At 47.9% G+C, this 12,466-nt stretch overlaps 1 protein-coding gene across 8 annotated transcripts in view; it reads right to left on the reverse strand.

Annotated features, from left to right (window-relative positions):
* Nucleotides 1–12,466, reverse strand: part of TENM2 (teneurin transmembrane protein 2) — a 1,550,877-nt gene that overhangs the window by 255,096 nt on the left and 1,283,315 nt on the right. For all 8 annotated transcript variants that reach the window (XM_066591118.1, XM_066591117.1, XM_066591116.1 and 5 more), the window contains one exon: nt 5,001–5,196. In XM_066591118.1, coding sequence (XP_066447215.1) covers nt 5,001–5,196 — 196 coding nt within the window. The remainder of the gene's footprint in view (nt 1–5,000; nt 5,197–12,466) is intronic.

The raw sequence follows: 12,466 nt of genomic DNA on the forward strand, positions 1-12,466 counted from the left end.
ACTGCTAAATTGGAGAACTTGCTCTAAATTCCAATAAATTGTTATGAGCTGCAAATTGCTGGAGTGATTTTCTTTGTATTGACAGAAACAAGAATGAGTCGGGATGGGGAAAAACAAGGTTGAAGAAGATACAGAAAGGGGTAGAGATTAGAGATGAGCGAGCATACTCGCTAAGAGCAATTACTCGAGCGAGCATTGTCCTTAGCGAGTACCTGCCCGCTTGGAAGAAAAGATTCGGGTGCCGGCACGGGGGAGCGGTGAGTTGCGGGACTGAGCAGGGGGCCGAATCCTTTCTTCCGAGCGGGCAGGTACTCGCTAAGGACAATGCTCGCTCGAGTAATTGCTCTTAGCGAGTATGCTCGCTCATCTCTAGTAGAGATCACAGAAATCCTACTCAAATTCAGAGGTCTATGAGATATATGAACATATATTTGTATTCTCTAATGGACTAGGTTCTTAGAGGGATTCATGGGCGTTCCATAAGGGAATGCTGATGTAAACCAAAGTTTCCTAAATGAATTGTTGCCTGTAATTACCGCATTTTTCCCTTTGTAGGACGCACCAGATGATAAGACGCAGCCCCGTTAAACTTGCGATTGTGCAAACAAATACCGATCGCAATGAATTTCGGCACATCCGCTTTAATAGATGCACTGACTCCCCCCCCCCCCCCCCCCCCCACGTTGGAGGGAAGAAAAGTGCGTCTTATAAAGTAAAAAATGCGGTATATATGTGTTGTCATTGCTGTCTCTTCTGATTAATCAAATATCACGCCGAATCTACCCGTCCCACTAAATAGCAACATTGCAGGATAGCACTAAATGCAAATATCACTGCAGATATTCGGAATTTAAAAAGGGAATCTGGCCGCTCACCAATAAGAAACCAAAGGGTGGAGAAGATGTTGAGCGCACTAGGAAAAGAGGTTCCTGGCATCCACAAAAATGATTACCAGATTGATTCTAACAATATTGAGCAGGAACGTTTTCCAGCACAAGGACGAGTTGGTATACTGTAGTTACGGGAATTTATTTGCTGGCCATGCTGCGAAGGGCTGCAGTAGGGGTTTTGATGACCTGACAGTATACAGATGTAGCAAACCATAAAGTGAACCTACAGTTTGGGAAACAATTATGTCCTGGAATCGGAGGAGAGTTATATTCCCTGCAAATGGTCTTCTTTCAAAGTTTCTCTCACACTTGCGGCCAGGAATTGCGTATTCCATGAGCGGAAGAAAAATAGACGCATGCTCTGTTTTACTGCAGATTTCGTGCATATTGACCTCTATGGATGAGTTTGATCCGCAGTGCATAACCGATTAACATTGCTTATGGGCGTGGATTTATATGCACGTTGATAGGAGTCCAGATACAAATGCAATAAAGAAAGCAGGAATTTGTGGGCTGAAAATGCAGGGCAGAGTCTGGGGAGCAACACACAATCCAGACTGCTGTCTGCGACCTCCACTTCTTCTTCTGGGACCTTCCTGCAGAGGAAGTTCCCAGAAGAAGGTCTCACAATCTAAGTGTTTTTTTTGTTGTTGTTTTTTTAATGCTTTATACTACTTCCAAAAAAAGTAGTATAAACCAGCCACGCCTAGAGAGCGGTATCCTGTTCTGAAGGCTCTCAGAGCAGCTCGCACCACGACAGCACGAGAGAAAGTCATCTGAGGAATTGAAGGGTGTTTCCAGGGGCTAGTCTACTTTCTGATGTCATTCCTCGCTAGCGATCTTTCTTCCGTGCGGACGATATGGGTCCATATGGGTACATCCGCACAGAAAACCACATGCAAACACGATTATACACAATTAGTTTCTGCGAGCATTCACAGTCTTCCACTGCGGATATCCGCACACAGAATCTGACCAGCTCGTGTGAGCCCAGCCTTAGACTACTGATGCGCTGCACGTGCTCTCTGATTGCCCAGCATTGCTCATGTTATAAGTGCTGACCAATCAGAGAGCAGTGCACAATGCGCATTAGGCAGATAGAAGATAGCGATAACCATCTTAGACAACGGAAACTGGTAAATCAGAGGGATAAAAGCACAGAATGCCAAAGGCAGATTATATGGCCTCTCCTCACCCTCCAGCCCCAGGACTGTCCTGGGACAAACGTTTACGGTTACATATGAATTGACTAATGCGAGACACAGCCCATTAATCGTGGAAAAACTATTTTATTCTATTTTATTGTGGTATGAGGTTTTATCTTTTCTTATTCTGTATTTTTGTGCTTATTAAATTTATTGTGACTATAAATATGGTCAATTAGTTTTCCACCGCCATCTAGAGAGTTATTTCTATCTGTATATTATAAATTTGCTAGCATTGGATATATTTAAAAATAAAATGAAACATTCAATTTTTCTATTCTGTAAACTGCAAACAAGAAAGAAGAGTCTAAATTCTAATGAATTAAACTATTTCATATGGGAATAGCAGAGGCGTAAAGAGTTTATCTGGGAATATACACTGATGGCCTAATCAATAGGTTAGGTCATTAATGTGCGATCAGTGGGAACCAACTCTGGGACCCTCACGATCATCACCATGGCACCTTCAGTGATCATCCAGGCACAGTGCTCATCTGTATGTCTGGTGTGCCTGGTACTCCGCTCAGCCCCATTCACTTGAAACACTGTGGCTCCTTTGTTCTGCTGATCACCCGCTGATCACACATTGATGGTTTTTTCTTTGGAAAGACCATCAATGAATATTGCTGGAAAACTTGTTAAAAATGGTTTGCATTCACTAAACTATTATTGAAAGTATTTTGTGCGTGATGTAGTTGCTCTCCATTTTTACAAGTCAATGATTAGAGTTCTTAGCACCTGGTCCCGACACCAAATGTGTTCAACGTTTATGGGCAGGTGTCACATAATTATATAGACTCAGTAAGTAAAGTTCACATGCAAACATGTTTCCGCAGAAGATAGGAAATCTGAGAGTCTTCTAACTGCTTTCTCTTGGGTTTATATCACAAAATAGTATAAGAGTACGATATCCTAAAAACGAAAGCATATACACAGTATTTGATGAGGAACACTGATATTTTAGTGAATGACATAAGAAGCATTTCCACAATAGTGGAGATACGTGAACTTTTGAAAAGGTTTGGTTTAGCTGGTTTGTTGAATTGCGGAAAAAAAGTTCAGCTGAGTCCAAAATAATTTGAACTGAACCGGAACTTCACCAACACCCCTAAAATAATAATACCGGCTAAACAGCGCTGATGGTTAGCATTGTTGCCTTGCAGGGCTGGGGTCCTAGGTTTAAAGGGGTTTTCCAGGGAGAATACTACTGATCAGGATATCAGGATAGGTCATAGGAAGTTGATCGTCTGGGGTCCGTCGCTCGGAATCCTGACCGATCAGCTGAGCGGGCGCATGTTGTCAGCGCCGCAAATTCACAGATGTCGGAGTAGAAACAGCGGAAGTTGGAGTGCCGACCTCTGTGTAGTGGCTGGCGCTTGTAACTGCAGACACTGCTCTCATTGAAATCAACATGAACTGTGCCTGCAGTTACAAGTGCCGGCCACTACACAGAGGTCGGTGCGGAGACTTCCGCTATTTCGGCTCCGATCTCTGTGCATTTGCAGTGCTGACAGCATGCACACCATCAGCTGAACGGTCAGGGTCCTGAGTGAAGGACCCCAGACAATCCACTATTGATGACCTATCCAGTGGATAGGTCATCAGTAATATTCTCACTTGAAAGCGCATTTAAATCTGACAACATCTGCACAGAGTTTGTATGTTCTCCATGTGTTTTATAATAATCCCCTTCATTTATATAGCACATGCATATTACACAGCACTTGATATTTTCTGCCCCAATTGGGGTTCACAATCTATATGAAATCTATTAGTAGGTTTTTGGAGTGTGAGAGGAAACCCATACAAAAACAGGAAGAAGAGACAAATACCATACAGATGTTGATCTGATCAGATTTGAACCTAGGACCCCAGGGCTGCAAGCCAACAGTGCTAACCACTGAGCCAACATGGTGGTTCTTCCTCCTTCTGCTCAATAAATGTATGCACTATATAGATAAAAGGGGTTATGAAGAAGAAACCCACACAAACACAGGGAGAACATACAAACTCCATGCAGATGTTGCTCTTGGTTAGATTTAAACCTTGGAACTAAGCACAGTAAGAAATTAGTGCTAACCACTGAGCCACAGCATAAGTATCACCATCATCACCACCTTTTACTGCAGATTTGGCCGGGACAAAATGCCTGAGCTTCAGGTTCGACCCGAAACAGGGTTTGATTGGTTCGATTCACCCAACAGTACTCAACAGTATCAGTTTGTCAGAAGAAGAAATACATTTTTCTACTTTTGTTCTGTAAATGTCATTTTTTGATAACCCATCCCCCTTTGGCCGCAATGTAGGCCCCTTCAGTCCACAGTAAACATTTCACTATAGTTACAGAATGTCTAATTAACACACCAGTACCCTTCTTTTCAGTGTTCCAGCTGTGGTTTGTCACATTCCTGTTCCCCACTTAGTGTGTATAAAATGACCGCCAATTTGTCAAACTATCCTATACAGTATGCTTCAGAGTCTGAGATACTCCTCCCCTGCTATTGGATGGACGGACCAGCCCCGATGACATCGGCACTGTGTCCATCCTCTACAGGTTACTTGCGCCAAGAGTAGGGGGGAGTGTCTCAGACTACCAAAGTACACTGTAAATATCATAGTCTGAGAATCTGTCTGCATTTTACATACATGAAGAGGGGCTTGGAATGGGAAGACAATGAGGCACCGGGTAAGATTCTGCCCATACAGTATAGTGACAGTTTTACTGTGAAGAAGAGGGTCACTTTAAGCACTTTTTCTAAAAATTATTTTCCAGAGTACTGACCACAATTTTGGGGCTTTTAAAGTAAACACCAACATGATTCTCCATGAAAAATGCAACTTTCACAATTAAGACAAACTTCACCCCAACTACAGTAAGTTCCATATAATTAAAGAATATGCTTACCTAGGACAACCGTATTAAATGATACAATCTCTTTGTCCTTTCCATCATTGTAGAAGGCCAAATGCCAAATCCCAACATCCAAGTACTGGACGAACACAGCCTCATTTTGCACCAGTGTCTGAATGCTGCGGCGCTCTCTTGGGGCTTCTATTACACTCCACTTCTCCTTCCCATCCAAGCGCTCCATGAAGTCATACTGTAAATGAGATTAGAGCTTATTTGAGATGTGAGTAGGGCTTAGAACAGGATGTAAATTATGATAATAATTATACCTCATTTGTCTAATTCGATCACATAATGTTCAGATTTGAGGTCTGTGCAGTTTCAACAACATTAACATTCTGTGATACATACGATCGTTACATTATTTAAGCTGCTTTCACATTTCAATGTCTGTTGTATAAGAAGAAAGATAATAGTTTCATTTAAGAACATAATGCATTGTCTACTAAACATGAAAACTAGGGCGTAGTATTGCAATTAACATACATCGTTTTTTTGTATTGGACTAATTAACTTTCTAAACTTTATCAATGGTCACCATGTATGGAGTGACAGAACTAGATTTCCCTCAGCTACACTTTGTGCTCTATTTACATCTGTGTCTGCTTTGTGTTTCTGATGGATCAATTTGTAATAGACCGAAAGGACTGAACCAAAGATGCTAAAGGATCCCATTGAATGTAATGGGATTTTTCAGTTGACCATCTTTTGGAGTAGAATAGAGTAGAATTAGAGATGAGCGAACGTACTCGTCCGAGCTTGATACTCGTTCGAGTATTAGCGTGTTTGGGATGCTCGTTACTCGTGACGAGTACCACGCGATGTTCGAGTTACTTTCACTTTCATCTCTGAGACGTTAGCGCGCTTTTCTGGCCAATAGAAAGACAGGGAAGGCATTACAACTTCCCCCTGCGACGTTCAAGCCCTATACCACCCCCCTGCAGTGAGTGGCTGGCGAGATCAGGTGTCACCCGAGTATATAAATCGGCCCCTCCCGCGGCTCGCCACAGATGCGTTCTGACAGAGATCAGGGAAAGTGCTGTCTTACTGGAGTTGCTATAGGGAGACTGTTAGGAGTATTTTAGGCTTCAAGAACCCCAACGGTCCTTCTTAGGGCCACATCTAACCGTGTGCAGTAGTGTGGAGGCTGCTTTTTGCAGTGTTGCACTTTTTTTTTTTTTGTATATCGGCCGTGCAGAGCATTGCACCCTGCAGTAATTATACATAGTCCAGGCCCAGTAGTGGTGGTGAGGCAGGGACAGAAGACATATTTTTTGAATATAGGCAGTGGGCCTTTCCAAAAACATTTGGGAAAAAAAATCTATTTGGGCTGCCTGTGACCGTCCTCAGTGTACTGGGTCTGTGCTGGGGGTAGTTGTCCTCCTAATTCATACGCAGCCAGCTAAGTGTTACAGCAGGCTTGCGCAAAATTATTTCCTGGCTCTGTGTTGGCTGTTACGTCACCGCTGTATTCCAGTCCACAGTGCAACAGTCTGCAGTTATTTTACATACTCCAGGGCCAGTAGTGGTGAAGCAGACATATTTATTGAATATAGGCAGTGGGCCTTTCCAAAAACATTTGGGAAAAAAAATCTATTTGGGCTGCCTGTGACTGTCCTCAGTGTACTGGGTCTGTGCTGGGGGTAGTTGTCCTCCTAATTCATACGCAGCCAGCTAAGTGTTACAGCAGGCTTGCGCAAAATTATTTCCTGGCTCTGCTGTGCGTTCCGTAAGCGAAGTCAGCCTCCAACCACAGGCCAATAAGTGGCACATTTAATTACAGCGTTCTGTTTCTGCACTACTGGTAATACAGCATGCTGAGGGGTAGGGGTAGGCCTACAGGACTTGGACGCGGGCGAGGACGCGGAGGCCCAAGTCAGGGTGTGGGCACAGGCCGAGCCAGTGCGGTGGCCAGGGGTAGAGGCAGGGCCAGACCGAATAATCCACCAACTGTTTCCCAAAGCGCCCCCTCATGCCATGCCACCCTGCACAGGTCAAGGTGCTCTACGGTGTGGCAGTTTTTCACAGAGACGCCTGACGACCGACGAACAGTGGTGTGCAACCTTTGTCGCGCCAAGATCAGCTGGGGAGCCACCACCACCAGCATGCGCAGGCGTATGATGGCCAAGCACCCCACAAGGTGGGACGAAGGCCATCCACCGCCTCCGGTTTGCACCACTGCCTCTCCCCCTGTGCCCCAACCTGCCACTGAGATACAACCCCCCTCTGAGGACACAGGCACTACCGTCTCCTGGCCTGCACCCACACCCTCACCTCAGCTGTTCTCGGCCCCATCCAGCAATGTCTCTCAGCGCAGCGTCCAGACGTCGCTAGCGCCACTGCCACGCACCCGCACGCTCAAGCGTTAAACGTGCACATTGCCAAATTGATCAGCCTGGAGATGCTGCCGTATAGGTTTGTGGAAACAGAGGCTTTCAAAAGCATGATGGCGGCGGCGGCCCCACGCTACTCGGTTCACAGTTGCCACTACTTTTCCCGATGTGCCGTCCCAGCCCTGCACGACCACGTCTCCCGCAACATTGTACGCACCCTCACCAACGCGGTTACTGCCAAGGTCCACTTAACAACGGACATGTGGACAAGCACAGGCGGGCAGGGCCACTATATCTCCCTGACGGCACATTGGGTGAATTTAGTGGAGGCTGTGACAGAGTAAGAGCCTGGGACCGCTCACGTCCTACCCACCCCCAGAATTGCGGGCCCCAGCTAGGTGCTGGTATCTGCGGCGGTGTATGCTTCCTCCACTAAACCACCCTCCTCTTCCTCCTCCTCCAACGCAACCTCTGTTTTGCAATCAAGATGTGTCAGCAGCAGCAGCACGTCGCCAGCAGTCGGACTCGCGCGGCGTGGCAGCATAGCGGTGGGCAAGCGTCAGCAGGCCGTGCTGAAACTACTCAGCTTAGGAGAGAAGAGGCACACGGCCCACGAATTGCTGCAGGGTCTGACAGAGCAGACCGACCGCTGGCTTGCGCCGCTGAGCCTCCAACCGGGCATGGTCGTGTGTGACAACGGCCGTAACCTGGTGGCGGCTCTGCAGCTCGGCAGCCTCACGCACGTGGCATGCCTGGCCCATGTCTTTAATTTGGTGGTTCAGCGCTTTCTGAAAAGCTACCCACACTTGTCATACCTGCTCGGAAAGGTGCGCCGCCTCTGCGCACATTTCCGCAACTCCAAGACGGACGCTGCCACCCTGCGGACCCTGCAACATCGGTTTAATCTGCCAGTGCACCGACTGCTGTGCGACGTGCCCACACGGTGGAACTCTACGCTCCACATGTTGGCCAGGCTCTATGAGCAGCGTAGAGCTATAGTGGAATACCAACTCCAACATGGGCGGCGCAGTGGGAGTCAGCCTCCTCAATTCTTTACAGAAGAGTGGGCCTGGTTGGCAGACATCTGCCAGGTCCTTGGAAAATTTGAGGAGTCAACCAGATGGTGAGCGGGGATGCTGCAATCATTAGCGTCACCATTCCTCTGCTATGCCTCTTGAGAAGTTCCCTGCAAAGCATAAAGGCAGATGCTTTGCACTCCGAAATGGAGGCGGGGGAAGACAGTCAGAGCTGGATAGTCAGAGCACCCTCATGTCTATATCTCAGCGCGTTGAGGAGGAGGAGGAGGAGGGGGAGGAGCATGAGGAGGAGGGGGAAGAGACAGCTTGGCCCACTGCTGAGGGTACCCATGCTGCTTGCCTGTCATCCTTTCAGTGAGTATGGCCGGAGGAGGAGGAGGAGGATCCTGAAAGTGATCTTCCTAGTGAGGACAGCCATGTGTTGCGTACAGGTACCCTGGCACACATGGCTGACTTCATGTTAGGATGCCTTTCTCGTGACCCTCGCGTTACACGCATTCTGGCCACTACGGATTACTGGGTGTACACACTGCTCGACCCACGGTATAAGGTGAACCTTTCCACTCTCATTCCCGAAGAGGAAAGGGGTTCGAGAATGATGCTATACCACAGGGTGCTTGTGGACAAACTGATGGTAAACGTCCCATCCGACAGTGCTAATGGCAGATGGCGCAGTTCCGAGGGCCAGGTAGCAGGGGAGGCGCAGAGATCAGGCAGCATGTACAGTGCAGGCAGGGGAACATTCTCCAAGGCCTTTGCCAGCTTTATGGCTCCCCAGCAAGACTGTGTCACCGGTCCCCAGTCAAGGCTGAGTTTGCGAGAGCACTGTAAAAGGATGGTGAGGGAGTACGTAGCCGATCGCACGACCGTCCTCGGTGACGCCTCTGCCCCCTACAACTACTGGGTGTCGAAGCTGGACACGTGGCCTGAACTCGCGCTGTATGCCCTCGAGATGCTTGCTTGTCCTGCGGCTAGCGTCTTGTCAGAGAGGGTGTTTAGTGCGGCTGGGGGAATCATCACGGATAAGCGTACCCGCCTGTCAACCGACAGTGCCGACAGGCTTACACTCAACAAGATGAACAAAGCCTGGATTTCCCCAGACTTCTCTTCTTCACCAGCGGACAGCAGCGATACCTAAGCAATACGTAGGCTGCACCCGCGGATGGAAGCATCGTTTTCTATCACCATCAAAAACGGGGACATTTTTGCTTCATCAATCTGTGTATAATATTCCTCCTCCTGCTCCTCCTCCTGAAACCTCACATAATCACGCCGAACGGGCAATTTTTCTTAGGCCCACAAGGCTCAGTCATATAATTTTTCTAAACAATTTTTATACGTTTCAATGCTCTTTAAAAGCGTTGAAACTTGCACCTGAACCAATTTTTATTTTAACTGGGCTGCCCCCAGGCCTAGTTACCAATTAAGCCACATTAACCAAAGCGATTAATGGGTTTTACCTGCCCTCTTGGTTGGGCATGGGCAATTTTTCTGGAGGTACATTAGTACTGTTGGTACACCAATTTTTTGGGGCCCTCGTGTACAGTGTAATCCAATTAATTTTTTGCCCACCTGCATTACAGCTGACGTTACATCAGCTGTGCTGGGCACTGCAATGGGATATATTTATGTACCGCCGGTGGGTTCCAGGGAGCCACCCATGCTGTGGGTCCACAGGGAGTTGTAACTACATGTGTCCACTTCTAAAGAACCCCAGTCTGACTGGGGCATGCAGTGTGGGCCGAAGCCCACCTGCATTAAACATGACATTACCTCAGCAGTGATGGGCAATGCAATGGGATATATTTATGTACCGCCGGTGGCTTCCTGGCACCCACCCATGCTGTCGGTCCACACGGAGTTGTAACTACATGTGTCCACTTCTAAAGAACCCCAGTCTGACTGGGGCATGCAGTGTGGGCCGAAGCCCACCTGCATTAAACATGACATTACCTCAGCTGTGATGGGCAATGCTATGGGATATATTTATGTGCCGCCGGTGGCTTCCTGGCACCCACCCATGCTGTCGGTCCACAGGGACTTCACAATAGGGAGTTGTACCTGCCTGTGTCTATGAATTAAAAAGCCCAGTCAGGTTGGGGCATGCAGTGTGGGCCGAAGCCCACCTGCATTTAATCTGACGTTAGCTCTGCTGTCCAGGGCACTGCAATGGGATACATTTATGTACAGCGGGTGGGTTCCAGGGAGCCACCCATGCTGTGGGTGCACACGGAATTCCCATTGCGGAGTTGGGGATTCCCAGTTGTACCTGCCTGTGACTATTTATAAAAAAACGCGGTCTGACTGGGGCATGCAGACACCTTGACAGAATGAATAGTGTGTGGCACATAGGTTCCCCATTGCTATGCCCACGTGTGCAGCTCCTGATGGCGGTGGCACAGGATTCTATTTCTCATTGCTTCTGTACAGCATTGTGGGCTATCGCCCCGCCCCTTTTAAAGAGGGTCGCTGCCTAGCCGTGCCAACCCTCTGCAGTGTGTGCCTGCGGTTCCTCTGGCAGAGGCACTTATAAATAGACATGAGGGTGGCGTGGCATGAGGGCAGCTGAAGGCTGCGCAGGGACAATTTGGTGTGCGCTGTGGACACTGGGTCGTGCAGGGGAGGGGGGGGGGGTTGGGCAGCATGTAACCCAGGAGAAGTGGCAGCGGAGTGTAGGCAGTGATTGTGCTTTGTTGGAGGTAGTGTGGTGCTTAGCTAAGGTATGCATTGCTAATGAGGGCTTTTCAGAAGTAAAAACTGTTGGGAGGGGGGGGGCACTCTTGCCGCTATTGTGGCTTAATAGTGGGACCTGGGAACTTGAGATGCAGCCCAACATGTAGCCCCTCGCCTGCCCTATCCATTGCTGTGTCGTTCCCATCACTTTCTTGAATTGCCCAGATTTTCACAAATGGAAACCTTAGCGAGCATCGGCGATATACAAAAATGTTCGGGTCGCCCATTGACTTCAATGGGGTTCGTTACTCGAAACGAACCCTCGAGCATAGCGAAAATTTCGTCCCGAGTAACGAGCACCCGAACATTTTGGTGCTCGCTCATCTCTAAGTAGAATACTATTAGAGGCCACTGGATGCTGCACACACTTGTGCAACTTGATGTTCCTCTCTTTGTCGTAAAGCGAAAAAATATGGTTGGTACTGTTTTAGCCCCATCCAGATCGGTTTTATTATGCCTGAGGAAGGATCCTGAGAGCCTGAAAGCTTGCAACAACATCATGTATTTTTTTAGCCATTAAAAGGCATCATATCTACAGGATTACTTGGTTTCTCTTACTGAGAACAATCTCTTTGTCGTAACACCGTAGTAACATGTGCGCATATTAGCTCTGCTAAACCATAAACTGCATGCATCTCCATCTTCATGACCCCCTCTCTGATGGCAGCATAAGGTAGTGACATACATGCTGATTACAATATGTCTGTGCTAAGGTATGCATCTGTAAAGTATTTTGTCCGAAAGTTGAAACTTGTCAGCTATCTGCCTATTACTGCGCATTGAGAGAAAGCTATCAATCAGTGGCTGTAGGGTGCGGTGGGCATAGACAGACATAGGCACCCTGCACACGTGCGGAAATTCTGCGGTGGGATTTCCCGCAGAATTTTCGGCTGCATAGGATTGCATTACAAAACGCAATCCTATGCAGATGGCCATGAAAATACACATGGAAAACAAATCACGGCATGCTCTATTTTTCTGTCTGGGTCTCGCAGAGGCCCGCACAGAAATGTCACTCCCGGCGCCCCGGCCCTGCTCTGCGCATGCGCCGGCTGACCGGCAGCTGGCACATCACAGAGCCGGAGTCGGGGGAGAAGGTGAGACCCACACTGGTCCCTGCAGGGGCGCGGGCCGGGTCCCGCTGCGAGATTGCTCGCAGGGGATCCGACTCGGCCAAATGCAGGCGGCCATAAGCTCATGAATATTGAGGACTACTTCCTGTAGTCCTCTATGTATATATTGCTACCGATAAAATGTAAGTTTCCACCAAAATACTTTACAGATACATAAAAACAGACATATCGGTGCAATCAGAGTGCCTGTCACTACAGTATGCTGCCCTCAGAGAGAAGACAACATA

This window comes from Eleutherodactylus coqui, chromosome 2 (genome assembly GCF_035609145.1).
Source record: "Eleutherodactylus coqui strain aEleCoq1 chromosome 2, aEleCoq1.hap1, whole genome shotgun sequence".
Taxonomy (NCBI): Eukaryota; Metazoa; Chordata; class Amphibia; order Anura; family Eleutherodactylidae; genus Eleutherodactylus; species Eleutherodactylus coqui.